Source organism: Podarcis melisellensis, assembly GCF_964234715.1.
Source record: "Podarcis melisellensis genome assembly, chromosome: 4".
Classification (NCBI taxonomy): Eukaryota; Metazoa; Chordata; class Lepidosauria; order Squamata; family Lacertidae; genus Podarcis; species Podarcis melisellensis.
The window spans coordinates 105,253,128-105,278,354 of record NC_138531.1 but is presented as its reverse complement, the minus strand read 5'-3'; the positions used below and the strand labels follow the sequence as shown (position 1 = coordinate 105,278,354).

The following is a 25,227-nucleotide window of genomic DNA, read 5'->3' as shown; positions in this document are numbered from 1 at the left end:
TACCAGGAGAGGCGGTCCCGTAGGTACGAGGGTCCTAGGCCATATAGGGCTTTAAAGGTTAAAACCAGCACCTTAAACCTGATCCTGTACTCCACCGGGAGCCAGTGCAGCTGGTATAGCACCGGGTGAATGTGATCTTGCAGCGAAGACCCTGTAAGGAGTCTTGCCGCGGCATTCTGCACCCGCTGGAGTTTCTGGGTCAGTCTCAAGGGCAGCCCCACGTAGAGCAAGTTACAATAATCCAGTTTGGAGGTGACCGTCATGTGGATCACAGTGGCTAGGGCAGGGCGAGAGAGGTAAGGAGCCAACTGCTTAGCTTCTTTTTCTTCTTCTTCTTCATTGAGTTCAGATTCCTGCATTTCAGGGGGTTTAGATGACCCCTGGGGTCCCTTCCAGCTCTACAGTTCTAGGCTTCTTTGATGTGCCCCAGCTGCAACAAAACATGTCTCTCCTCTCTTGGTTTCGACAGCCACAGCAGGTGCTGTGACTTCCCAACAGTCTGACTTCCTGCCCAAAGGCTCTTCCCTGGGGTCACGAGACAGGCGGGTGCCAACCAACCAGCGACACCTCTTACCTTTTAAAAAGTCCCCAATTCTGCAGCGTTTCTTCCCAGGGGAGTCACTCCACCCCTTGATCGTTTGGCCTGCTCTTTTCTGAACATTGTCCAGCCCTATAATATCCATTTTGGAAATGAGGCAACTGGGGCTGCCCCAAATGTGGTCCCACCACAGATTTGGGCCTCCTGGTGGTTCCCTCATTGCGAGAAGTGAGGTTACAGGGAACCAGGCAGAGGGCCTTCTCGGTAGTGGCGCCCGCCCTGTGGAACGCCCTCCCACCAGATGTCAAGGAAATAAACAGCTACCATATTTTTTGCTCTATAAGACTCACTTTTTCCCTCCTAAAAAGTAAGGGGAAATGTGTGTGTGTCTTACGGAGCGAATGCAGGCTGCGCAGCTACCCCAGAAGCCAGAACAGCGATTGCTGCTTTCAGCGATCCCTCTTGCTCTTCTGGCTTCTGGGATTCAGAATATTTTTTTCTTCTTGTTTTCCTCCTCCAAAAACTAGGTGCGTCTTGTGGTCTGGTGCGTCTTATAGAGCGAAAAATATGGTATCTGACTTTTAGAAGAGACCTGAAGGCAGCCCTGTTGAGGGAAGATTTTAATATTTAATGCTGAATTGTTTTTAACACTTGATTGGGAGCCACCCAGAGTGGCTGGGGAAACTCAGCCAGATGGGCGGGATATAAATAATAAATAATAAATTATTATTATTATTATTATTATTATTATTATTATTATTATTATTATTATTATTAGTGTGACACATAATGATATTACTGGTTTTATTTCCTATTCCTTTCCTAAGGATCCCTAGCGGGGAATTGGCCTTTTTCAGGGCTGCCACAGCTGAGCTGGGCACCAATTGCACCTTACAAATTACTGGAGAGGTTCGGGAGAATGTGCAGCTTCGCCTTTCCTACGGGAGAGTCAGCTGCCTGGCTTCTGGGACCCGGCGGCCCTGGGTTCGAGTCTCCCCACTTGGGAACGAGGTTCGGGTGACCTTCAGAGTCAGCGAGTGCCTGGAAAGAACCCAGCCTACCTGACGAGGCGGGGGAGGGATTAATTGGGGAGGGGGAGAAGGGAGACCCACGCTCGCTCCCTAATCCGTCCACCCAAATTGATGCCCAGTGTCCAGAAAACCTTGCGAAACGGCGGGCGCTGTCCGTGCCCAGGCGCCGAAGGTCACGGAAGGCGGGGGGGGGGGGAGCTCCGTCCGTGTCGGATTTCCAGGCGACCCCCAGGGCGACCCTCTCCCCCCGCGGGAGATGGAGAGAGGGAGCCGCCGAAGGTGGCATCTCCCGTCGCCAGAGACCCGGATGAGGCGAGCCGGGTGCCCAGCTGGCACTGCCCCCTCCCAGCTGGATCAGGCGCCCCCCGCCTCTTTGGGGTCTCCGCCGGGCGGGGCGCGTCAGCGAGGGGGTGGGAGACTCGGAGGGGCGCCTCGTCGGAGACCCCCGCGCTGAGCCGGCTGCCCCCCCCCCCGCGCCGGGAAGCCAGCTTCAGAAGCGGCCCCCGTTGCGCAGGATTTGCACCCGGAGCCCGCGGACGGGGGGGGGGACCCCTGCAAGTGCCCCCCGCCCGACGAGCCCCGGTCCTTCCCTCCCCCCCCCCACGCCGGAGCCCCTCGAGACTCCCCCCTCCCTGCCAGCGGGCGGGGCTCGGCGGGCTCGGAAACGGAAACGACGCCTCCCCCCCCCCGGTTCTCTCCCTCCTTCTCCCCCCCCCGGCCGCCCCGTCTCCATCCTCACGCAGGCGCCGCGCTGCTGCAGGTACCGCGATGCAAAAAGGAGGAAAAAAGAGGGGAGGGGGTCGCTGGGGATAACGGAGCCCCCCCTTGGGAGGGGGTGCACGGTGGGGAGGGGGTGCGGAGGCACCGTCGGGCGGGGGCGCCGGCGTTTCGGGATGCCTGGGCGGGGAGGGAGACGGTGCCTGGCCCCCTCCTTCAAGGAGACCCCTTCCCACAAAGGGACCCCCAGGGGCATCGGGAGCAGATTCTGCGCCCCCCAATGGGTCTGGCCTCGCGGGGTGGGGTGGGGGCTGCACGATCGCGGCCGGGGATGCCCGACCCCCGGGAAGGGCGCGCGGGGCTCCATCCTTCTCCCGGCTCCTTTCTCCGCCGTCGCGCCCCCTACTCTTGGCACCGGGGGTGGGAGAGGACGCCCCCCGTTTCCTTGTCCAGCAGGGCCGGCTTGGAGCAGACGGGGGGGGCACACCTGCCAGGGAAGCTGCGCCAACCCCCCCTCCATCTCCATCTCCCTTCCAGGAGAGGCCTTGGACGGGGAGGATGTGGGGCTGGTGCCCAGCTGGCACGGGGGCGGGGAGAGGCCAAAGCGCCCCCCCCGGAACAGGAGCAAGCTGGCCTGGATGGGCTCCCCCTCAATCCAACCACCCATTTCTGGCCGCCCCCCAAAGGGCCTGTGGGTGCCCCCTGTTCACAACTAGAGAGGAGTGGGCAGTGGGGGTGCTGCCCTGGTCTAGACCCCTGCAGACACCCCCCTCCAGGCCTTGAACTCCTTCTCCCCCCCCCCAGTGCTTGGTGGGTTCAAGGGGGTCACAGGGGGCTTGTGGAAGGTGGTGAATTAGGGGGTTCTGTGGGGCAGGGGAGAGGGGGCCCTGGATCTCCAGGGTGCTTTGCCAGGCTCTGGGGCTGAGGGTCTAGGGGTGGGAGGGGGCTGCTGCTTCTGGGAGACCCCCTTCTCCTGCCTCAACTGAGCTGTGCCTTTTCTTCCTCCAGGCTCTAGGGGCAGACCCTCTCCTGGCCGCTGCCCGTTTTGTGCCACCCAAAGCATGTAGTTGCCCGCTCTTCTCTCTCTCCGGCCCACAACAGGTAAGTCCAAGGGGTTGGGCAGAGACCACCTGGGCTTAGGGCAGGGCGTGAGCAGTTGCAGGGGTTTCTCAGGAGAGAGGGGCATAGAGCATGTGCAAAGTGCCTCAGCCCATTAGAGCTGGGGGCAAAACTTTGAAGGCAGGCTGTTCTGGGGGTGCCAGGACTGCGATGCCAAAATGTCACCTTCCCTGCTAACAAAGACACCCTTTTCAACAAACAATTCCAGCTCTTTTCCTGAAATCAAGCTTTCAGACACTGCCCTGAGACTTTGGATATTATTATTATTATTATTATTATTATTATTATTATTATTATTATTATTATTATTATTATTATTATTATTTTCTGAATGCCAGGCCTTGTGGCTAAATGCTGGCACAGTGAAGGCCTTGTGGCAGCTGGGAAATGGATTTCCTTACCAGGATCAGCAATAATAATAATAATAATAATAATATTATACCCTGCCCATCTGGCTGGGTTTCTCCAGCCACTCTGGGCGGCTCCCAACAGATTAATAATAATAATAATAGTGACAAAACATCAAACATTCAAAACTTCCCTAAACAGGGCTGCCTTCAGATGTCTTCTGAAAGTCAGATAGTTGTTTATTTCCTGGAGTGTGTGATGGAATTCTGCGGAGCATGTGCAGAGCGCCATTCCCTTTCCCCTGAGAGAGTCAGAGCAGACAACCTCCAGGGATCTGGTATTAGGCTCTCGGGGGGGGGGGGGAGTGGAGCAGTGGAGGAGACCAGAATCCCTTCTTAGCACAGGGCATTGTTCACCTGCGGAACTACCTGCCACAGGAAGAGGGAGTTGCTCTTGTGCTGGGATCCTGCTTGTTGTGGGTTTCCCTTTGGGGGCCATGTGAGGGTGCTGGAGTGTGGCTGAGCACCTAAGAGGCTCCTCACTCTCCTTCCTTCCTTCTTCCTTCCTTCCCAGGGCTCCCGCCATCTCTTTTCCTGCCCCCCACGGAACCCCCAGCGCCATGTCGGGCTCCCTGAGCAAGAGGGGCGACTTGGCCAACGACAACAGCTGCCTGGGCCTGAGCCTGGGCCTGGTGGCTCCCGCCGTGGGCCCGATTCTGCCCCGCAAGGGCCACTGCGCCTACAGCTGTGCCGAGCTGCAGGGGGTCCTGGGCTGCCCCCCCAGCGTGGAGGAGCCCCCCTCCAACACCAAGTGGGTGAAGGACGGGCAGAACCAGCTGCGCCAGGCGGCCGAGAGGGGCCGCGACCAGAACCGCAACGAGCTCAGCCCCCCCACCAAGGAGCTGAGCGCCCTCCTCATCCCGCTGACGGGGGACGCCCAGCCAGAGGAAGAGGAGGAGGAGGAAGACGAGGAGGAGGAAGAAGAGGAGGAGGAGGAAGAGGACTCCACGCCCGTCCAGAGCGAGCCGGCGACTGAGTCGGAGGAGCAGAGCTCGGAGAGGGCTCCTCCGCGGGGGGATCAGGGCCGCAGCGCCAGCCTCCTCTTTGGCATGCGCCACAGCACCGCCAGCGACGAGGACTCCAGCTGGGCCACCCTCAGCCAGGGCAGCCCCGCTGGCAGCTCCCCCGACGAAGCAGGTAGGGGGCCAAGGGCCAAGGGCCCCTCGCTGGAGCCAAGGTATCCCTGGCCGACGGGCGGCAGGCGGGACGGCTCCCTGTTGCCCACTCTGACTGGCAGGAGATGCCCAGGAGGGGATGGCTCAGGCTCGTGGGTTCGAAAGATGCATGCATTGCCGGGGGTTAGACTGGATTACCCGCGGTCCCTTCTAGGATGCGAGGGTTTAAAAAATATTTATATATCATCTTTTTCTCAAGGCGCTTAAGTACAGCCAGACCTCGGGTTACAGATGCTTCAGGTTGCGTTTTTTTGAGTTACGGACCGCCAAAACCCGGAAGTACTGGAACGGGTTACTTCTGGGTTTCGGTGGTCACACATGCGCACAAACGCAAAATTGCACTTTGCACATGTGCAGAAGTGCCGAATCGCAACCAGCGCGTGCACAGATGCGCCGCTGCAGGTTGTGGGTGCTGTGGGTTGCGAACGTGCCTCCCTCACAGATCACGTTCGCAAGCTGAGCGTCCACCGTACCTGGTTCTCCTCCTGGTTTCCTCCTCACAATATCAAATTGATTTAAATCCAAATTTAGATGTAAATAGGAATTTAATAAATAAGAACAACAGCCCGGTGAGATAGGCTAGGCTAAGAGATGGTGTCTGGCTCCAAGGGCAGCTCAGAGGGAGTGGGGGGGGGGGCTGTGGAGACAGAGCTGCCCCCCCCCAACGCAGGATGCTATCGTTACAAATCCTGCCTTGCAGGGGTTGGGCTGAATGACCTTTGGAGTCCCCTCCCCCTCTATAGTTCTCCTGGGGGGGGGGCTCTGATCTGAGGCAGGTAGGGAGAGGGAGGTCTGTCATGACCACAGCCAGGGCCAAGTTGATGCCAAGGCAGCAAGGGGGGGCTTGCCCACTGGGGCTCCCTGATTCCCCCCCCCAGCTCCTGTTTTTCCATGGGGTGGGCTGTAGCGTTCCCAAAGCAAGGAAGGATTGGACTCTGATTAACAGAATACACATGAGGCTTGACCAGCAAGGCTCTGGGAGGAGTGCCAATAATAATAATCCTCTCCCCGCCCTCGGCCCAGGTCGTTTTATTCACAAAAGAACTTTTTACACAGTTACAGATAGGTAGCCGTGTTGGTCTGCCATAGTCAAAACAAAAAAAATTCCTTCCAGTAGCACCTTAAAGTCCAACTAAGTTAGTTCTTGGTATGAGCTCATACCAAGAACTAACTTAGTTGGTCTTTAAGGTGCTACTGGAAGGAATTTTTTTTTGTTTTTACACCGTGTTCGTAAGAACCAATCAGGCTCCCTCTGAGCATTTCTAAAACCACGTGGGACAAAGTCAGATCAGAAGAAATTCTTTTAACCACAAAGAAACTATTTCCTACTTGAGCATGCACAGTAGTCCAGTGTAAATAAAATAGGAATAAAAGGAGGAATGCATTCAGCAAACCCAGGAGGTCATAAACAGAAGAGGCAGGATTTACCATCTCCTTGTGAACTCTCTTCCTGGCCCTTAAGATCTATCTAAAGATTAAAGCACATCAAAGTAATCTGCGATCTTTATGTACTGAGGATGCCCAGTGAAGCAACTGGCCTGTGTATAGAATGCTTATACGTGCCTGTCAGGCGTAGAAAATGAACGATAGAGAAAATGGCCAGAGATGCAGAGGCTTGTGGGATTTGATCAGAAATTATTGTCAGTGAATCAAACCCAGTCAATGCAATGCTTTCATCGCGGACACAATGGCTTGCTCCATATTTCATCCCCCCCACACACTCTGGATATTTGCACCCCTACAGTGGGGGACGGGCAGGGGGATGCGGCTGGACTCCCTGCTTCCTTGGTCTTGGGGGGGGCAGAGCTCAGCTCTGAGCCAGAGGCGTTTGCTGCTTCAGCCCCCCCCCCCCCGCTGCCTGGCATCTGGCTGTTGTCCTCCCCCCCCCCCAGGGAGCAGGGTGCCTTGGCGACGCCTTTTGCCTTGGCAGCCGTGATGTCAGTGGGTGCCTTGGGACACCCGCCCAGGAGCAGGCGGGGGGGGGGCAGCTGGCGACACCCACCCTCCGGGGTGCAAAGGGAACAGGCTTGGAGCTGGATGCAGCCCCCCCAGCGGGACAGGAGCCATGCGGAGCCCCAGCCAGGGTGAGCGGTGGGGAGGGGGCTCCGGGGGGGGGACTGGCTGGCAGGGGGGGCAGGCAGAAAGTCAGAAGCAGTCCTTCTTTCCTGTGGGGACGCCGAAACATTTTGTGCATCTAAGTTTGGCCTCATTGAGGGGCAGAGTTTCAACGCAGTGGCACCTGGGTTCCCAAACTCCAAAAACCTGGAAGTGTTTTGGTTTCCGAACGTTTTTTGGAAGCCGAATGTCCGGCGCAGCTGTCGGCTCTTGTTTCTGTGGCGCCTGCACCAACCAGAAGCTGCAGCTTGGTTTCCGAACATTACGGAAGTCACACGGAATTTCCGGAACAGATTAAGTTTGGCGCTTTTGTTTTTGCTATTTATTTTGTATTTTTGTTTCCGAGTCTTTTTTGTTTAATTTGTTTTTGCGACTGTGCGGAACCCGGTTCAGCTACTCATTGATGGATTGCGTGACTGTGGAAACAGATAGAAGCCCCCCCCTCCAAACAAGGACTATCATCAGAGCAGATGAAAAATGAATTTTAATTTTTATCATCTACAATACTGTCTTGTTTATTTTATAGTACAGTACATTGATTATTGCTTTCATTTTAGGGATCAAGGGTCTCGTTAGTACAGTTCATATTAAATTGCTGTTATAGGGGTTGTTTTTAAAAGTCTGGAATGGATTAATTCATTTTGCATTCCTTTCTATGGGAAAGTGTGTCTTAGTTTTGGAACACTTTCATTTTGGAACAGACTTCCAGAATGGATTAATAATAATAATAATAATAAATTTTTATTTATGCCCCACCCTCCCTGGCCAGGACTGGCTCAGGGCAGCTTGTTGTTGTTTAGTCGTTTAGTCATGTCCGACTCTTCGTGACTCCATGGACCAGAGCACGCCAGGCACCTCTGTCCTCCACTGCCTCCCGCAGTTTGGTCAAACTCATGCTGGTAACCTCGAAAACACTATCCAACCATCTCGTCCTCTGTCGCCCCCTTCTCCTTGTGCCCTCCATCTTTCCCAACATCAGGGTCTTCTCCAGGGAGTCTTCTCTTCTCATGAGGTGGCCAAAGTACTGGAGCCTCAGCTTCACAATCTGTCCTTCCAGGGAGCACTCAGGGTTGATTTCCTTCAGTATGGAGAGGTTTGATCTTCTTGCAGTCCATGGGACTCTCAAGAGTCTCCTCCAGCACCATAATTCAAAAGCATCAATTCTTCGGCGATCAGCCTTCTTGATGGTCCAGCTCTCACTTCCATACATCACTACTGGGAAAACCATAGCTTTAACTATACGAACCTTTGTTGGCAAGGTGATGTCTCTACTTCTCAAGATGCTGTCTAGGCCTGTCATTGCCCTTCTCCCAAGAAGCAGGCGTCTTTTAATTTCGTGGCTGCTGTCACCATCTGCAGTGATCATGGAGCCCAAGAAAGTAAAATCTCTCACTACCTCCATTTCTTCCCCTTCTATTTGCCAGGAGGTGATGGGACCAGTGGCCATGATCTTCGTTTTTTTGATGTTGAGCTTCAGACCATATTTTGCGCTCTCCTCTTTCACCCTCATTAAAAGGTTCTTTAATTCCTCCTCACTTTCTGCCATCAAGGTTGTGTCATCTGCATATCTGAGGTTGTTGATATTTCTTCCGGCAATCTTAATTCCGGCTTGGGATTCATCCAGCCCAGCCTTTCGCATGATGAATTCTGCATATAAGTTAAATAAGCAGGGAGACAAAATACAGCCTTGTCGTACTCCTTTCCCAATTTTGAACCAATCAGTTGTTCCATATCCAGTTCTAACTGTAGCTTCTTGTCCCACATAGAGATTTCTCAGGAGACAGATGAGGTGATCTGGCACTCCCATTTCTTTAAGAACTTGCCATAGTTTGCTGTGGTCGACACAGTCAAAGGCTTTTGCATAGTCAATGAAGCAGAAGTAGATGTCTTTCTGGAACTCTCTAGCTTTCTCCATAATCCAGCGCATGTTTGCAATTTGGTCTCTGGTTCCTCTGCCTCTTCTAAATCCAGCTTGCACTTCTGGGAGTTCTCGGTCCACATACTGCTTGAGCCTTCCTTGTAGAATTTTAAGCATAACCTTGCTAGCGTGTGAAATGAGTGCAATTGTGCGGTAGTTGGAGCATTCTTTGGCACTGCCCTTTTTTGGGATTGGGATGTAGACTGATCTTCTCCAATCCTCTGGCCACTGCTGAGTTTTCCAAACTTGCTGGCATATTGAGTGTAGCACCTGAACAGCACCATCTTTTAAAATTTTAAATAGTTCAGCTGGAATACCATCACTTCCACTGGCCTTGTTATTTGCAGTGCTTTCTAAGCCCCATTTGACTTCACTTTCCAGGATGTCTGGCTCAAGGTCAGCAACCACACTACCTGGGGTATACGAGACATCCATTTCTTTCTGGTATAATTCCTCTGTGTATTCCTGCCACCTCTTCTTGATGTCTTCTGCTTCTGTTAGGTCCTTTCCACTTTTGTCCTTTATTATGGAAATCTTTGTACGAAATGTTCCTTTCATATCTCCAATTTTCTTGAACAGATCTCTGGTTCTTCCCATTCTATTGCTTTCCTCTATTTCTTTGCATTGCTCGTTTAAGAAGGTCTTCTTGTCTCTCCTTGCTATTCTTTGGAAATCTGCATTCAATTTCCTGTATCTTTCACCATCTCCCTCGCATTTTGCTTGCCTTCTCTCCCCCGCTATTTGTAAGGCCTCATTGGACAGCCACTTGGCTTTCTTGCATTTCCTTTTCATTGGGATGGTTTTCGTTGCTGCCTCCTGTATAATGTTACGAGCCTCCATCCATAGTTCTTCAGGCACTCTGTCCACCAAATCTAAATCCTTAAACCTGTTCCTCACTTCCACTGTGTATTCATAAGGGATTTGACTTAGATTGTATCTTACCGGCCCAGTGGTTTTTCCTACTTTCTTCAGTTTAAGCTGGAATTTTGCTATAAGAAGCTGATGATCTGAGCCACAGTCCGTTCCAGGTCTTGTTTTTGCTGACTGTATAGAGCTTCTCCATCTTTGGCTGCAGAGAATATAATTAATCTGATTTTGATGCTGCCCATCTGGTGATGTCCATGTGTAGAGTCGTCTCTTGTGTTGTTGGAAAAGCGTGTTTGTGATGACCAGCTTGTTCTCTTGACAGAACTCTGTTAGCCTTTGCCCTGCTTCATTTTGATCTCCAAGGCCAAACTTGTCAGTTGTTCCTTTTATCTCTTGCCTCCCTACTTTAGCATTCCAATCCCCTATAATGAGAAGAACATCCTTCTTTGGTGTCACTTCTATAAGGTGTTGTATGTCTTCATAGAATTGGTCAATTTCAGTTTCTTCAGCACCAGTAGTTGGTGCATAAACTTGGATTACTGTGATGTTAAAAGGTCTGCCTTGGATTCGTATCGAGATCATTCTATCATTTTTGAGATTACATCCCAGTACAGCTTTCACCACTCTTTTGTTAACTATGAGGGCCACTCCATTTCTTTTACGGGATTCTTGCCCACAGTAGTAGATATGATGGTCATCCTAACTGACTTTGCCCATTCCCGTCCATTTTAGTTCACTGATGCCCAGGATGTCAATATTTATTCTTGCCATCTCATTTTTGACCACCTCCAACTTACCCAGGTTCATGGTTCTTACATTCCAGGTTCCTATGCAATATTTTTCTTTACAGCATTGGACTTTCCTTTTGCTTCCAGGCATATCCGCAACTGAGCATCCTTTCGGCTTTGGCCCAGCCGCTTCATCAGCTCTGAATCTACTTGAACTTGTCCTCCGCTCTTCCTCAGTAGCATGTTGGATGCCTTCCGACCTGAGGGGCTCATCTTCCAGCGTCATAACTTTTATATGCCTGTTGTCTTTGTCCATGGAGTTTTCTTGGCAGGGATACTGGAGTGGCTTGCCGGTTCCTCCTCCAGGTGGATCACGTTTGGTCAAAACTCTCCACTATGACCTGTTCATCTTTGGTGCCCTGCTCGGCATAGTTCATAGCTTCTCTGAGTTCTTCAAGCCCCTTCGCCACGGCAAGGCAGTGATCCATGAAGGGGGATCCATGTCAGGGCAGCTAACACCAATATAAATTACAATATAAATTACAATAAAACATAATAGGAAAAAACAACAGTTAATTAAAATATGGCTTAAGATGGAGACTTATTTTAGTAGTAGCCCATAAATCAAGACCATAATGGGAGGAAACATCAGATATTCACCCGAGGCAGCTACGTGGGCCAGCAAAAAAGCCAAGGGAAGATTAATATACCAAATCCCATATAAGGGGGCAGTCTGTGCCCTGGCCAAAGGCCAGGCAGAACAGCTCCGTCCTGCAGGCCCTCCGGAAAGATGCCAAGTCCCGCAGGGCCCTAGTCTCTTGGGACAGAGATCGGAGCCACAGCCGAAAAAGCCCTGGCTCTAGTTGAGGCAGCCTAACCTCTCTGTGGCCTGGGACCTCCAACATGTTTTTGTTTGAAGACCGTAAGGTCCTCTGTGGGACATACCAGGAGAGGCGGTCCCGTAGGTACGAGGGTCCTAGGCCGTATAGGGCTTTAAAGGTTAAAACCAGCACCTTGAACCTGATCCTGTACTCCACCGGGAGCCAGTGCAGCTGGTATAGCACCGGGTGAATGTGATCCTATGGTGAGGACCCCGTCAGCAGTCTCACCATGGCATTCTTGACGCCTCCCTTTCCATGGGGGCGCAGGTTACAGCAACAGCCAAGGCGACATTTTCCCACCTTTGCCGCATCAAGCAGTTGGTCCTTTACCTTTCCTGCCCCGACCTGGCCACAGTGATCCAGGCGACGGTCGCCTCCAGGCTTGACTACTGTAATCCGCTCTACGCGGGGCTGCCCTTGAAGGAGTACCCCTAAACATTTTTTGAGCAGAGAAAAGCACTTCTCGGAAGAGAAAACAAACTCCAGCGCTGGGGCTGTAGATATGAGCTCATCACAGAATTGCAGAGTCAGAAGGGACCCCAGCGGTCATCCAGTCCAACCCAAGCGATGCATGAATCTCAGCTTGAGAAGCCGTGACAGATCAGCCGCCCAGCCGCTGGGAGTCCTGCCCTGCAGGGGTTGGGCTAGATGACCCCGGGGCCCCTCTGACTCTGCCATTCCCTGACCCCTTCCCTGGGGGGTGGAGATTGGCTGGGAGCCGAGGGGGCCAGATCCCGGGGATTGGGGTGGGGGTTCTATCTGACCCCCCCTGTCCTGCCCTCCCCCCCTGGCTGCTTCACCCCAGTGCGCTGCCTCCGTTTTGGGTGGGGCAGGTGGGGGCAGGCGGCCCCATTCCTTAAAAAAAAAATTATTGAAGAAATTTTAACATAATCAAACATTCAAATTACATTTTACAATTTCAATTAACCCCACCCCCATGACTCTCCCCAACATATTTATTTCTTCTGCTTATACTTTGATATACCTTTTCAAAAAATCATATTTATATTTTCTTTTGTAAGTGTATTACTCAAATCCTGCAAGTGAGTTTGTTTCAATGCATCGTTTCTGCATATACATCATAAAAGGTTCTCAATCTTTTTTGAAGTCATTGTTCTCCTTCTCTTTGAGTTTCTCCCTTAACTTTGCCATTTCCGCGTCTTCCATCAACTTTTCTTGCCAATGTTCTTTCATTGGTATTTCATCACTTTTCCATCTTTGGGCTAATAAGAGTCTAGCCGCTGTTGTTGCATACATAAATAAATAATTTCTTCTTTTTTTAAAAAAAATCATTTTTATTAATTTTCCAATAAAAAACAGCCAACCAACATATCCAATCATAATCCAACTAAAACAAGAAACTAAAATAAAAAAAAGACCAAATTATAATCCAAATTGTAATTATTAATTTTTCGGGGCTCCCCATAGTCTGGACCTCTAAAGCATATCTCCAAATCTTCAGTCCTGCCTCTCCTTGTTGTTTTTATATTTTTCACATCCCGATTTTAACACTTTAAAGTTCTCTGTCGCTGGCTCTACAATTCTCAATCTTGTCATAAATCGTATATCCTTTCATCCATTGAATACAGCTTTCTTTGTGTATCTACATTTTTCCAACTGTCTATTTGCCAGCGCAGCTTTCCCTGACTCCATTTGAATCTTCCAATCAGGCCTGTTGTTCAAAACTTTCTTTTGAAATTTAATGACACAGTACCTTCCACGTTGAATAAATAAAATCCTCTTGTCTTTGGGTATATCTTACTGTAATATACCTAGCAGAAATGCCCCAGAGCTGACTCACCCCTCTCTCTCCCCAGACTCCTTCTGGCTTTGTAACTCTCTGGAGACGGACTCCGACCTCCCGGCCGGATGGATGCGGGTTCAAGACACGTCCGGGACCTATTACTGGCACATCCCGACCGGCACCACCCAGTGGGAGCCCCCCTCGGGGGGCGGGGGCAGCGACTCCCCGGGAAACACCCCCTCCAAGGAGAGGCAGGTGAGGGGGAGTCTGGAGCAGAAGACCAGCCAGGGCCGGAAGGGGCTTGGAGGCGGCCCTCAGCTCCGGAAGGGAAGGGGGCTCTTTCCGTGTCCAGCTCTCCTTTGCCCACAAGAAATGGTCATTTTTTTGTGTTGAATGTTTGCTAGATGGTCATTGCTGGACCTCACAGGGATCTCAAGCCATTTGCACATCACAAAAGATGTACCGTATTTTTTGCTCTATAGGGCGCACTTTTTCCCCTCCAGAAAGTAAGGGGAAATGTGTGTGGGTCTTATGGAGCGAGTGCAGGCTCCATGGCTTCAGCGAAAGCAACGTTGCTTTCCCTGAAGCCAGAAGAACGAGAGGGGGCGGTGCGCACCCGGCTTCGCTTTGCTGGAGATGCGCTGCACAGTTTTCCCTCTCTGCGCAGCACCCCTTCAGAGAAGCAGGGGGAGAAATGGAAGGGGCTCCGTTTCTTCTGCCACTTCGCTGAAGGGGCGCTGAGCAGAGAGGGAGAGATTTTTTTTTTCTTGTTCTCCCCCTCTAAAACAAGGTGCGTCCTATGGTCAGGTGCATCTTCTAGAGCGAAACATGCGGTATTTTATCAAAGTAATTGATATAGAATTGAGCAAACCAGTGATATTTGAGGGAGCAGGCGAGCAGGCGGGGCTCATGACTTACATCAGTGGTGTCCAAACTTTTTTTCAAAGAGGGCCAGATTTGATGAAGTGAAGGGCCATGAGTTGTTAAAGTTGAAGTTGTTGAGCTTTAACCCAAGGAAATAAACTTCCACAGGGAAGTTTACAATTTTAATAAACATGAGATAGAATAATAAATAATAAATAAAATAATAAATAATAATTATAATTCCTAGAGACTCTTTTGTGACACTTTTTCTTCTCTTAAAAAATATTTTTATGCAAAATTTCTTAGTTGACAAAAATACACGCATTGTCTCTTTTTCCACGTTGCGTTTTCTACATCTCAGTTTGATTTGTGGTGAGATGTTAGAGTTACGCCTCACGCCGCACCTTCAGTCGATGCCCTCCTTTTCGGAAGGCCTGCCAAATCTGGGCTTGAGCCGTTTTTAAAACCCCTTTCAATGTTACGTATTTATTTGTTAGATTTGTCTACCAGCCTTCATCGAGAGGTCTCAGGGCAGCTTGTGGAATAAATTACAGGACAAAAGGAACTGAATAGGTAAATCAAAACAGCAGGACAATACGCCCACCGTCCCTGCGCAGCCCTGGGCTGTGGCGATGGGGTTGGCTGGTGGTTTTTTTGAGAAAAACCATTTCTCAGCACATGAACCAGAGGAAAATCAAAATCAAATGACAAACAGAAGCTTTAATTAAGAGAAAATGCTTAATCCTGGCCCCACCCACTTCCCTCCCCTGGCAAGAGACCCAAAGAGGGCAGCTCTTCATGACTGGTGTTTAATTGAGCTTTTAATATTCTCTTGGGAGTGGCTGGGAAACCCAGACAGACGGGTGGCCTATAAATAAGAAAGTTATGATTATGTTGAGGGTAAATTGAAGGGACTTTGGGCACTTCCTTTGTGCTGCACTTGCTCTGGGCTGGTTCTGTAGAAGCGGAGATCTGCCAAAGGGGTCCCCAAAGGTCCTCTAGTCTCACCCCAGCAATGCAGGGATGGCAGCTGAAGCAGCCCTGACAGGCCAACACCCAAACTCTGCACCTCCCAGAGTCGTTCTCTCTTCTTTTTAAAAGTTCTTTTTGTTCATTTTCACTTTTACCATTTGACACCTGTTGAAACCAGGAATGGGGGGGCAGTTAAATGACTCCCCACCAAACCCCAACCACAGCCTCTAAAAAGTAGTCTATAAAACTATAAAACTTTTTTTAAAAAAAATAATTTTTATTAAGTTTTACAATTATATATTCACCACAATAAATCTTGTGCCCACTTAATCAATACTCATTTAACCTCTTCATCCTTGGTTTCCCACTCTAATAATAATTATACATCTTCTCCAACAATTTAGTATTATTTTCTATAATTTCCCCTTGGAATCTGGATAAAGTATAGCTAAATCCTTTCTTTTTATCTTCTTTAAAGACCTAGTGTAATTGACAGTATTGCAACCCGTCATGTACATAATCGCTCATCTCTTCAAGATCCTTCAGCTTTAATTTTCCCCCTGTTTCTATTAACAGATCTCTAGCTGTAGTCATTTTTCTTCCCTATTTGTTTTGTTATTGAGGTTGCTTCTGTTGGAGACAACCACCAGGGAGTCTTTTGTTCTAATAAACCTTTGTGTTTTTCCCATACTTTTAAAAGTGATCTCCTAATTGTATGGTAATGGAATCCTTTATGTACCGTATTTTTCTGTGTATAAGACGCTCCCTATTTTGGGGAACTCCAAATTAAGAAAACACCCCTCAGCACTACCTGTGTATAAGATGAGCCCCAATTTTAAACCTAATCTTTTGGTGGAAAAAACCCTAGTCATATAAACGAAAAAATACAGTACTTTCCCTTGAGTATACCAAGGACTTCCTGGGGGGGGGGGAGCAAGTAAACTTACCTGCCGGTGTGGGGCAGCCCCATAGACCCCTCCCCTTGCTTGTGCTGAGCGAAGAGGGGCAGGGAGGGGCTGTTCTTTCTCACCTGACCCCCCCTGCACCTTTGCAGCTCACCTGGATGGAGTTTGGGCAGGCTGAGCCCTCGGAGGAAGCCGCTGCCTTCTGGAAGGTGAGAGGCTGGATGGGGGGGTGAGGGGGTGAGGGAGGGGTGGGGCTGAGCTGGGGGGCTCCTTTCTCACGGTGTCCCCTTTTCTGCTGTGCTCCCTGCAGGACGTCCCGTCGGAAGAGGGGGTCCCAGAGCCCCAGGAGGACAAGAAGGGCACGCTTGGCTTGTGTTTGGGGTCCCCCAGCAACTGGTGAGTGGGGTGGGAAGGGCCCCCCCCCCAGGAAGGCACGACCCACTAAGAAGGATGATAACGCGACACAATTCAGAACAGGGACAATTGAGTGCACATTTATATGCAGTGGGACCTTGGTTCTCAAACTTAATCTGTTCCAGAAGTCCATTCCGAAACCAAGGTGCGCTTTCCCATAGAAAATACAGTGGAACCTCGGGTTACTTACCTCTCTGGAAATGTAACCTTCAGGTTACGAACGCGGCAAACCCAGAAGTATTTTTCCAGGTTTCGCCGTGCGCGCATGTGCAGAAGGAGAAGCAGCGCCTCTGGATACGGACTTTTCAGGGGCGCACGGACCCCTGGAATGAATTAAATTCGTATCTAGAGGTACCACTGTAATGCAAAATGGATTAATCCTTTCCAGACTTTTAAAAACAAGCCCGAAAACAGCAATTTAACATGATTTTTTTCTATCTTACAAGATAGATAAAATGAAAAATGAAAGCAATAAACAATGTACTGCAGTTACACAGTCAGTCAATCCGTAGCTGAACTGGGTTCCACAGAGTCACAAAAACAAAAGGAAAAAGAGCCACAAAAACGCAAAATAAATAGCAAAAAGAGACAGACCTCAGCTTAACACTCAAAACGGAGCACGTTCGGCTTCCGAAAAAAGTTTGCAAACTGGAACACTTACTTCCGGGTTTGCAGTGTTTGGGTTCCAAGTTGTTTCAGTACCAAGCCTTTGAGAACCAAGGTCCCACTGTAGAATCAAATTTAAACGATTCGGTTTAATTAAGCCAAATGGATGAACTTGACCCAGGGATGCCGGCTTTTCAAAGACTGAGAGCCATTTATGTCTCCAGAGACCCCCTTCAACTCAGCTCCCCCCAAGTAATTTTACCACCCTCTTTCTGGACCCCTGGTCTATGGGGCGTGACTCCCACAGGGGACTGAGGGTCCTTCCTTGCAAAATGGGGTGCAGTCGGGGGGTCTGGCCCATGGCAGGCTTCCCCCCGGCTGCTCTGCGCTCCGGCGGCTCCTTCTCCCCCCACTTTCCAGGGTACTTGTGTGTCTGGGCTCCATCGCTCCGCAGTCAGCGAAAGGCGCTCTGCACATGCCCCGAGGAAGCCTGCCGTGTCCTCTGCCGCCTCTGGCTCCAACTGTGACCCCGACTTTGCTACTTCCGTCCCCCAGGTCTTCCCTGGAAGAGGGAGGTGAGGAAGAGGAGGAGGTCCTGGGCGTCTCCCAGGGGTCCAAGGTAAGGTGGCCTTGCAGGGGGGGTCCCAGCCAGAGATGGGGAAGGGTCTCCTCTTGGCCTTAGTGACCCACGTGGCCCCTGGAGCTTGGAAGAAGAGAGGAGAGGCCCTTTCCCCTGCATTTGGGGGTGGGAAGAGGAAAGGGGCCCCCCTCTCTTCTGTGACACTAAGGGGGGGGACACCTGCTGCAGCAGGCCAACAAAAAACCAGACTGTTGATGCTGAGGCAGCTGGCCCACCTTTTAAAAAGTCAACAACGTTGGGGTTCCCCCCATAAATAGGTCAACAACTTTAGGCAACCTGGGGGGGGGGCGCCGGACGGATCTTTGCACCCCAGCACTGCATATGCGTAAGACGGCCCTGCTCTCGAGTTTGAGAGAGGTTAGGGCAATGGGGGCATCTCTTGGGGGTCCCGGGGGCCAGTGCCAGGGCCCCCACAGGGCAGGGCTCCAACGCAGCTTCCGCCTGAGCCTTAGAAGCAGCTTCCGGTAGAAACTGGAAGTCTCCTTGTCTTCCTTCCATGAAAGGAGGAGAAGGTTGCAAGCAGAGAAGAATGAATCGTCCTGATGATGGACTCTGCCGAAATGGCAAAACAGGCAGGGAGAATCAGAAACCAATAAGATAAGAGATATATTAAGGAATGGGGGAGATTTGTAGATTATTTTAAGAGCTCTCCGCCCCATCGCCAGCCTCCTCCGAAGGCTTGCGGTGGGAGGAGGGCTTTCCTCCCTACCGCCAACATTCAGAATGCTGTTCTGAATGTTGGCGGTAGGGAGGAAAGCCCTCCTCCCACCGCAAGCCTTCAGGACAGGTCCGGGAACAGAGGGGAAGGCGCGCAGCGCTTCTCCTCTGTTCCCGGGACTTGCGGTGGGAGGAGGGTTTTTCCTCCCCACCGCCAACATTCAGAACAGCATTCTGAATGTTGGCGGTAGGGAGGAAAGCCCTCCTCCCACCGCAAGCCTTCGGAGGAGGCTGGCGATGGGGCGGAGAGCTCTCCGCCCCATCGCCAGGCTTCGGAGGAATTTCGAGGACAGTGGGGAAGACGCGCTGCACTTCCCCGCTGTCCCTGGAGATTTCCCTATGGGCTTTCGTCTTGCGAAGGAAGCCCATAGGGAAATTCGTTTTGCGAAGCGCCTCCAAAACGGAAAACCCTTTCGTCTAGCGGGTTTTTCGTCTTGCGAGGCGTTCGTCTTGCGGGGCACCACTGTATATGCGAGATGGTAATTTAGGGACCTAATAGGTATCTCAAGCCATTTGCACATCACAAAAGATGTATTTTGTCAAAGGAATTGTTGAACGGAAATACAATTAAGAAGAAGTGTATTTTGGGGGGCCCCCCAAGAGAGAGGGGCCCTGAGCTGCAGCTTGTTTAGCTTATACATAAATCAGGCACAGTGTGGAAATCCCTGGGGAGTGAAGGGAAGTCAAAGGATTCAGAGAATCCTGTTTATGTATAAAATTGATTGTAAAAGTCATTTGTAAAAACTGAAGAAGAAAAAAGTGTGGGGGAGAAACTGGAAGTCACCTTGGAGGTCTTGTCAGGCCCCCAAGGTCCCCCCCGTCACCAGGAGATGATGTCACAGTGCCATGACATCATGTTACCTCTTGGATGTCACTGGGCACCCATACTCTGGGGCCCAAGTTGCCGCCCTGGGCTGGGAGACTTCTCTGGGGGGCCCACTTGACCCCCCTGCCTCTGTGTCCCCCCCAGTGCTTCTCGGTCCACTCCCTGGGCTGGGTGGAGATGTCCGAGGAGGAGCTGACCCTGGGCAGGAGTAGTGTGGCCGTCAACAACTGCATCCGGCAGCTGGCGGGGCAGAACCCCGACCTGGGGGGCTCCTGCGAAGAGGTGAGTCCTGCCTGAGGGGGGCCCAGATCCCTACGGCTGCGACTTTGGGCGGGTTCAGCCTTCACTGGACGGAGGAGGAGGGGGTGATATGGATGAGTCTTGGGTGCCCCCCCTCTGCCCACAATGCCTGTAGGGCTGCGGGGGGGGTCCTGTTGGGGAAGGGGCCTCTGTGCAGCCGTGACCCCTCCTCCCCCCTCCCCACAGGGCAAGGCAATGCTCCTGGTCCTGGAGAACGAGACCCTGAAGCTGCTGGACCCCGAGGAGCAGCTGGTCCTGCACAGCCAGCCGGTCGTCACCATCCGCGTCTGGGGGGTCGGGAGGGACAGCGGAAGGTAGGGGGGCCCCCTGTGGGGAGGGGGGTGGGAGGAGCAGGTCCGGGCCCCTTTCCTCTGGCCCCGAGTCAGCCGGCCAGCTGCTTGGCCATGGAATCTGAGAAGGGGCCCCTGAGGGTCCTATAGCCCACCCTCTGCAAGGGAGGGAGGGGGAGGGGTGGGGTGGGGCTGCCCCACTGCCTCTAGAGTCTGCCCCCCACCTGCTAACTTTGACTGCTCTCTTCTCTTCCGCACTCGCTTCCCTTGGGGATCCAGGGAGAGGTAGGTAGCTGTGCCCAGAACCCTTTCCTTTCAGTTCTTTGTGAGCACCCCTCTTCTTACCCCCCACCCCAAAAAACATTCCATTGTGAACAGCTGAAAGTGGCAGCCCCCCTTGACCCCTGCCTGCTCATCTTTGAAAGGGATGCCTTTTTATGGGGGTGGGGGTGACCTCATTTGGAAAGTCAGAGCCCCCCCCGTGCTGCCATCTTAACCCCCAAGAGGTGCCGCAAGGACAGGGCCTTCTCTGTGGTGCCCCCCCTTGCAGAATGCTCTCCCCAGAGAGGCTCACCAGGAGGAAACTTCCCTCCATGCCCATTCATGAGTGTGTTTTTGGGGGCGGCGTTCTAATTTTTAACTGGTTTTATGTGGTTGTGTTTCGTAATGTCAAGGGGCTTTGAGACTCTTTTGGTACAAAGCGAATGAGAGATGCGATAAATAACACCTCCCCCCACCGTGTGTGTCCCCCCCCCTAGGGATTTTGCTTACGTGGCCCGGGACCAGCTGGCCCAGATGCTGAAGTGCCATGTCTTCCGCTGTGACTCCCCAGCCAAGGACATCGCCACTGGCCTCCATGAGATCTGCTCCAAGGTGAGGCCGGACTCCGGTGCCTGACCCCCCCATGACACCCCCCTTTAGCTCCAGAGCAAGAGCCCCCCCCCGGATAGGGCTTAGGGAGCAAGGAAGCAGCCCAGGATTCATGGCAGGGGGGCTGTGTGGTGATGGATCCCTGCTCACGGGAACCCCCCACTGAGGAAGGGCATGTGGGTCGGGGGGGGGGAGGAATCACCCTTGGGGGCGCCCCCCAGAGCTCCTGCAGAAAAAAGCCCAGGACCTGGCAGAACCTAGCGCCCCGAGGCTCCGCTTCCTCGTTTAAATTGCAAAAAGCAGGTTTCTAGACCTCATTGCCAAGCAAGCCAGGTGGCCAGGGGGTGGGCTCCAGCTCTGTGCCCCCCAAGGGATTTTCTACTGCTCTTCCTTCATGCAGAGCTGGGGGGGGGGAATCTGCGTTCAGGTCCCCCCTGCTGACCCTCCTTTTGCTCCGCATTGTTGCGGGTTGGGCTAGATGACCCAGGGGGCCCTTTCAACCCTTCAAATTTTCTGCGATTCTAGATCATGACGGAGCGGCGGAACGCCCGGCCCCCCCTGAACGGGCTGTCCCTCGACCACTCCAAGATGGTGGACATCCCCTTCCAAGGTAGCTTTTCCGTTTTCATTTTATAATATATAAAGAACAGAGAACAGTTATAACAACAGATGAACTTTAAAAGACGAAAAAGTTCAAAATAGACACGCCAAATGGGTCTGGTTGCATTAATAAATAACAGAGTCCGACTAAAGAGTATCAGTCTTCTCTGATTTATCAAGTCTGGTTCTGGGTTCCCCAGGCTTGGGAAAAATGGTTGCCTTGGAAACACACTGTATTTTTCTTTGTATAAGACTATACCCCCCCCCCCAATTTTTTAAGTTTGAAATTGGGGGTCGTCTTATACACAGAATGTTGCAATTATTTATTTCTCAATTTTGGGCTCAAAAAATTGGGGACGTCTTATACATGGGAAAATACGGTATATGTCACGAAGGAATCCTATAAAAATTGCCTGGAGGCTCTAGTCCTCATTGAAGCCTCACATTTTCTCCAGGACAGCTCTTTTGCAGAGTGAGCAATGGTCAGATTTTGGGCTGGTTCCCGTTGGGACACAAGTTCGGGTGGCCATATTCCGAAGAGCAAAAAAGAGACACTTTTGTAGGTGGAGGAGAAAAGAAAAAAAGTATTGATTGTGTGTGTGTGTGTGTGTGTGTGTGGTAAAAGATTAAAAGTATTGAAATATTTAATAATGGTTATGAAAAATGAAAATGACATACCCTCCAACATTTTGTGAGAAAAATCCAGGGCACCCCACCCCCTGGATTTGCCCAGGACACCTTTGGGGGGGTCAAGGAGGTGTGCTCCCCCCAGCCAAACTGGCACCTCTTGGGCAAAGGGGACCTGGGGGGGGGGTCCTTGCCCAGCCCCCATTTGGCTTGTGCCCCAGGCTCACTTCCAGGCATGACCTCTGCCCCCCAGTGCCCCAGATGTATGTTTTTTTCGCTTCTCACGGCCATTTCCGCTCTCCCCCCCCAGTTGAGTTTCCAGCCCCCAAAAGCGAATCTGTGCAGCGGTTCCAGGTCTTCTACTTGGGGAGTGTCATCGTGGCCAAGCCTGTGGGTAAGGAGGGGGCGGGGGAGCCGGTCTTGCAGGGCTGGCCAGGACCAGGGAGAGACCCGGGTTCAAATCGTTGACCAGGAATCTCACCGGGCGGGACCTCGAGGGCCAGGCATGCTCAGCCTAGCAGACCTCGCAGGGGAGCTGTGAGCACAAAATGGGATACGCCTGAGGGTTCAATCCCTGTTTGGGACAAGGGGTGAATCCTCTGGGGGCTGGTGGGAAATCCGTTTGGGTGCCCCCCCCAGTGGGAGCTGCTGTGTAGCCCTTGCCTGCCCCGCCTGGGAGGCGCTGGGCCTGCTTGCCAACCTCCTTGCCTCCCCCCCAGGCATGGACGTCCTCAATGCCGCCCTGGACGTGGCGCTGGCAGAGGGGGCCAGAGAGCAGTGGACCCCTGCCCAGGTCAGCGTGGCCCCTGCCACCCTCACCCTCACCCACCAGCAGGTGAGTGCCCCCTGGTCCCCGGGGGGAGGGAGGGGGCGGAGGATGGCAAGGCCTGACCCCCCCCGCTTTTCTCCCCAGACGGAGGGGGTGCTGTGCGAGTGCCGGGTGCGGTTCCTGTCCTTCATGGGCATCGGGCGGGACGTCCGCACCTTCGCCTTCATCATGGCTGCTGCCCCAGGAAACTTCCGCTGCCACATGGTCTGGTGCGAGCCCAACGCTGCCGGCCTGAGCGAGGCCGTCCAGGCTGCCTGCATGGTAGGTGCCCCCCCACGTCTGCCTTGCACTCCTCACCCCCCCATAACTCAATATCACGCCTGGCAGCAGCTGGCATCGTCCCCAGCTTGTGGGAATGCTGTGGGTGGCAGGACAGGATAGATTAATATTATCCCTCCTAACTCTCGCTAGCAAGATTCTTCACTCAGCAGAATGTATTCCCTGTTACACAAGAGGAAGCTGGTTGCAGGCTTGTTACAACAGCATAGCTGTCAACTCTTCCCATGAGGAATCCTATTCGGAATAAGGAAATTTCCCTTTAAAAAAGGGGAAAGTTGATAGCTATGTACAACAGGGGTCAGCAAACCTTTTCAGCAGGGGGCCGGTCCACCGTCCCTCAGACCAGGCCAGACTATATTTTGAAGACAAAAAATGAACGGATTCCTATGCCCCACAAATAACCCAGAGATGCATTTTAAATACCGTATTTTTTGCTCTATAAGACTCACTTTTCCCCTCCTAAAAAGTAAGGGGAAATGTGTGTGCATCTTATGGAGCGAATGCAGGCTGTGCTGCTATCCCAGAAGCCAGAGCAGCAAGAGGGATTCCTGCTTTCGCTGCCCAGTGATCCCCCTTGGTGTTCTGGCTTCTGAGATTCAGAATATTTTTTTTTTTTGTTTTCCTCCTCCAAAAACTACGTGCATCTTAAGGTCTGGTGCGTCTTATAGAGCGAAAAATACGGTAAAAGCACACATTTTACTCATGTAAAAACACGCTGATTCCCGGACCATCCGTGGGCCAGAGTTAGAAGGCGATTGGGCCGGATCCGGCCCACAGGCCTTGGTTTGCCTACCCATGCATTAGCATCTCTTAAGTTCTATTATTCCTGGCAAGACCCCTTTGATTCCCTCCTAAAATAATAAAGACACCCCAGTCTGGTTCATAAGTAACAAAAAGAAGTGGACTCACAATCAGGCAGAGCAGAGTGTAAACTTCAATCCTCAACAACTTGGGTCGGCCCTCACACACGTTCACTTCACCAAATCTGGCCCTCTTTGAAAAAAGGTTGGGTGCCCCTGACCCACCTGGCCACCCCAAGGAAGGATGCTCCAGCCAGGGGGAACAGGAAGCTTGCCTGGCCAGACCAACATCCCCTGCATGTCCCCTCTAGCAAAACAAGGAATGTTGTACTTGACTGCTCCAGTGGACTACATCCCACAGGTGACCCCTCTGGCCATGCGCCCTGTGGGGGGCAGGAGGTCCTGAGCGGGTGGGGACTAGTGGGGAGGTGGGGAGCTCGGCTGCCGCCGCCTTCACTGCCCCTTCGGGAACTGCCGAGTTGGAGGGCCCCTCAGGGGTCACCCAGCCCACCCCCTCACCACGCAGGCCTCACCGCTGGACTGACACCCGCTTCCTCTCTTGCAGCTGCGCTACCAGAAGTGCTTGGACGCCCGGCCCCAGACCACCAGCTCCTGCCTGCCGGCCCCCCCAGCCGACTCCGTGGCGCGCCGCGTGGGCTCCACTGTCCGGAAGGGGGTGCAGACCTTGCTGGGTACCCTCAAGCCCAAGCGCCAGGGGGCCCAGACGCCGTGAGCGCCCCCTCGCCAGGCCCACTGTGGGGGCCAGCAGGAGGGTCCGCACGGGGTCCCTGTCGGATGGTCGGCCCCCCCATCAGCCCGACAGCTCTTGTCCCCCCAGCCCCCCCCTGGGGAGAGCGAGTGTGCGAGGTGCGTATTTATGAGGCGCGAGTGCGAGTGTGAGAGAGAGGAACGCTGTGGCTCCCTGACGTGAGCTGCTGGGGGGAGCGAGGGGGTGCACATATCTAGGGCGCTCTCCTGGGGGGGCAGCTGCGGCCTCACCCCCCCCCAAGTCGGGGCACCTGATCTTAAGCTGCTGCTTTTAATAGGATATGAAAGTGGAGGCTGGGGGGTATTTGGGGGTCCCTGCCCTAGTGGGGGGCACTTGCACCATTGCTGTGTCTCCCCAGGGGTGGCCCCAGCGGACGGAGGCCCTCATGGGGGGGGAGTGGAGGTCCCGGCCGTCTCTGCTATAAGAAGAGATCTCTGTGTTGTACTAAAACTTAATAAACTTGGTTCCCCTGATGTGGCTCCTTCTTGCGAGGGGGGGGGAGCAGAGGGAGGGCACGATATGTCCCCCGGCACGATCATGTCCTCCTGGAGATCCCTGGTGAGACTGCATCTGGGGTTCTGGGCACCGTTCTGGTCGCCTCATGTCAAGCTGGAGTTGGAGAAGGTTCAGGGATCCCCGGGGATGGAGCGACTTGCTTGTGAGTAAAGGATTTGGGTTC

General features: G+C 52.6%; 1 protein-coding gene across 3 annotated transcripts; it reads left to right on the top strand.

Annotated features, from left to right (window-relative positions):
- Positions 1–2,255: 2,255 nt before the first annotated feature.
- APBB1 (amyloid beta precursor protein binding family B member 1) lies at positions 2,256–25,021 on the top strand. 3 transcript variants are annotated; one of them, XM_081909809.1, is made up of 15 exons: positions 2,256–2,329; positions 3,295–3,387; positions 4,327–4,949; positions 13,314–13,495; positions 16,131–16,190; positions 16,292–16,377; positions 17,557–17,620; positions 19,329–19,466; positions 19,671–19,798; positions 20,533–20,647; positions 21,170–21,254; positions 22,182–22,265; positions 22,591–22,706; positions 22,785–22,961; positions 24,345–25,021. In XM_081909809.1, the coding sequence occupies exons 3-15, from the start codon at positions 4,373–4,375 to the stop codon at positions 24,510–24,512; spliced, it is 1,980 nt and encodes a 659-aa protein (XP_081765935.1). In that variant the 5' UTR covers positions 2,256–2,329; positions 3,295–3,387; positions 4,327–4,372; the 3' UTR covers positions 24,513–25,021. The 3 variants fall into 3 exon arrangements, with proteins under 3 accessions (XP_081765935.1, XP_081765933.1, XP_081765934.1); XM_081909807.1 differs by having other exon boundaries at positions 22,591–22,961; XM_081909808.1 differs by having other exon boundaries at positions 2,267–2,329; positions 3,302–3,387; positions 22,591–22,961.
- The last annotated feature ends 206 nt before the right edge of the window (positions 25,022–25,227 follow it).

What these genes read in the sequence shown, in the direction of transcription:
- APBB1 (XM_081909807.1), top strand. Translation starts at nt 4,373, where the DNA reads ATGTCGGGCTCCCTGAGCAAGAGGGGCGACTTGGCCAACGACAACAGC. An exon ending in GGTGGACATCCCCTTCCAAG is followed by an intron (nt 21,255 to 22,181) that starts GTAGCTTTTCCG and finishes CTCCCCCCCCAG; the next exon opens with TTGAGTTTCCAGCCCCCAAA. An exon ending in CCGTCCAGGCTGCCTGCATG is followed by an intron (nt 22,962 to 24,344) that starts GTAGGTGCCCCC and finishes CCTCTCTTGCAG; the next exon opens with CTGCGCTACCAGAAGTGCTT.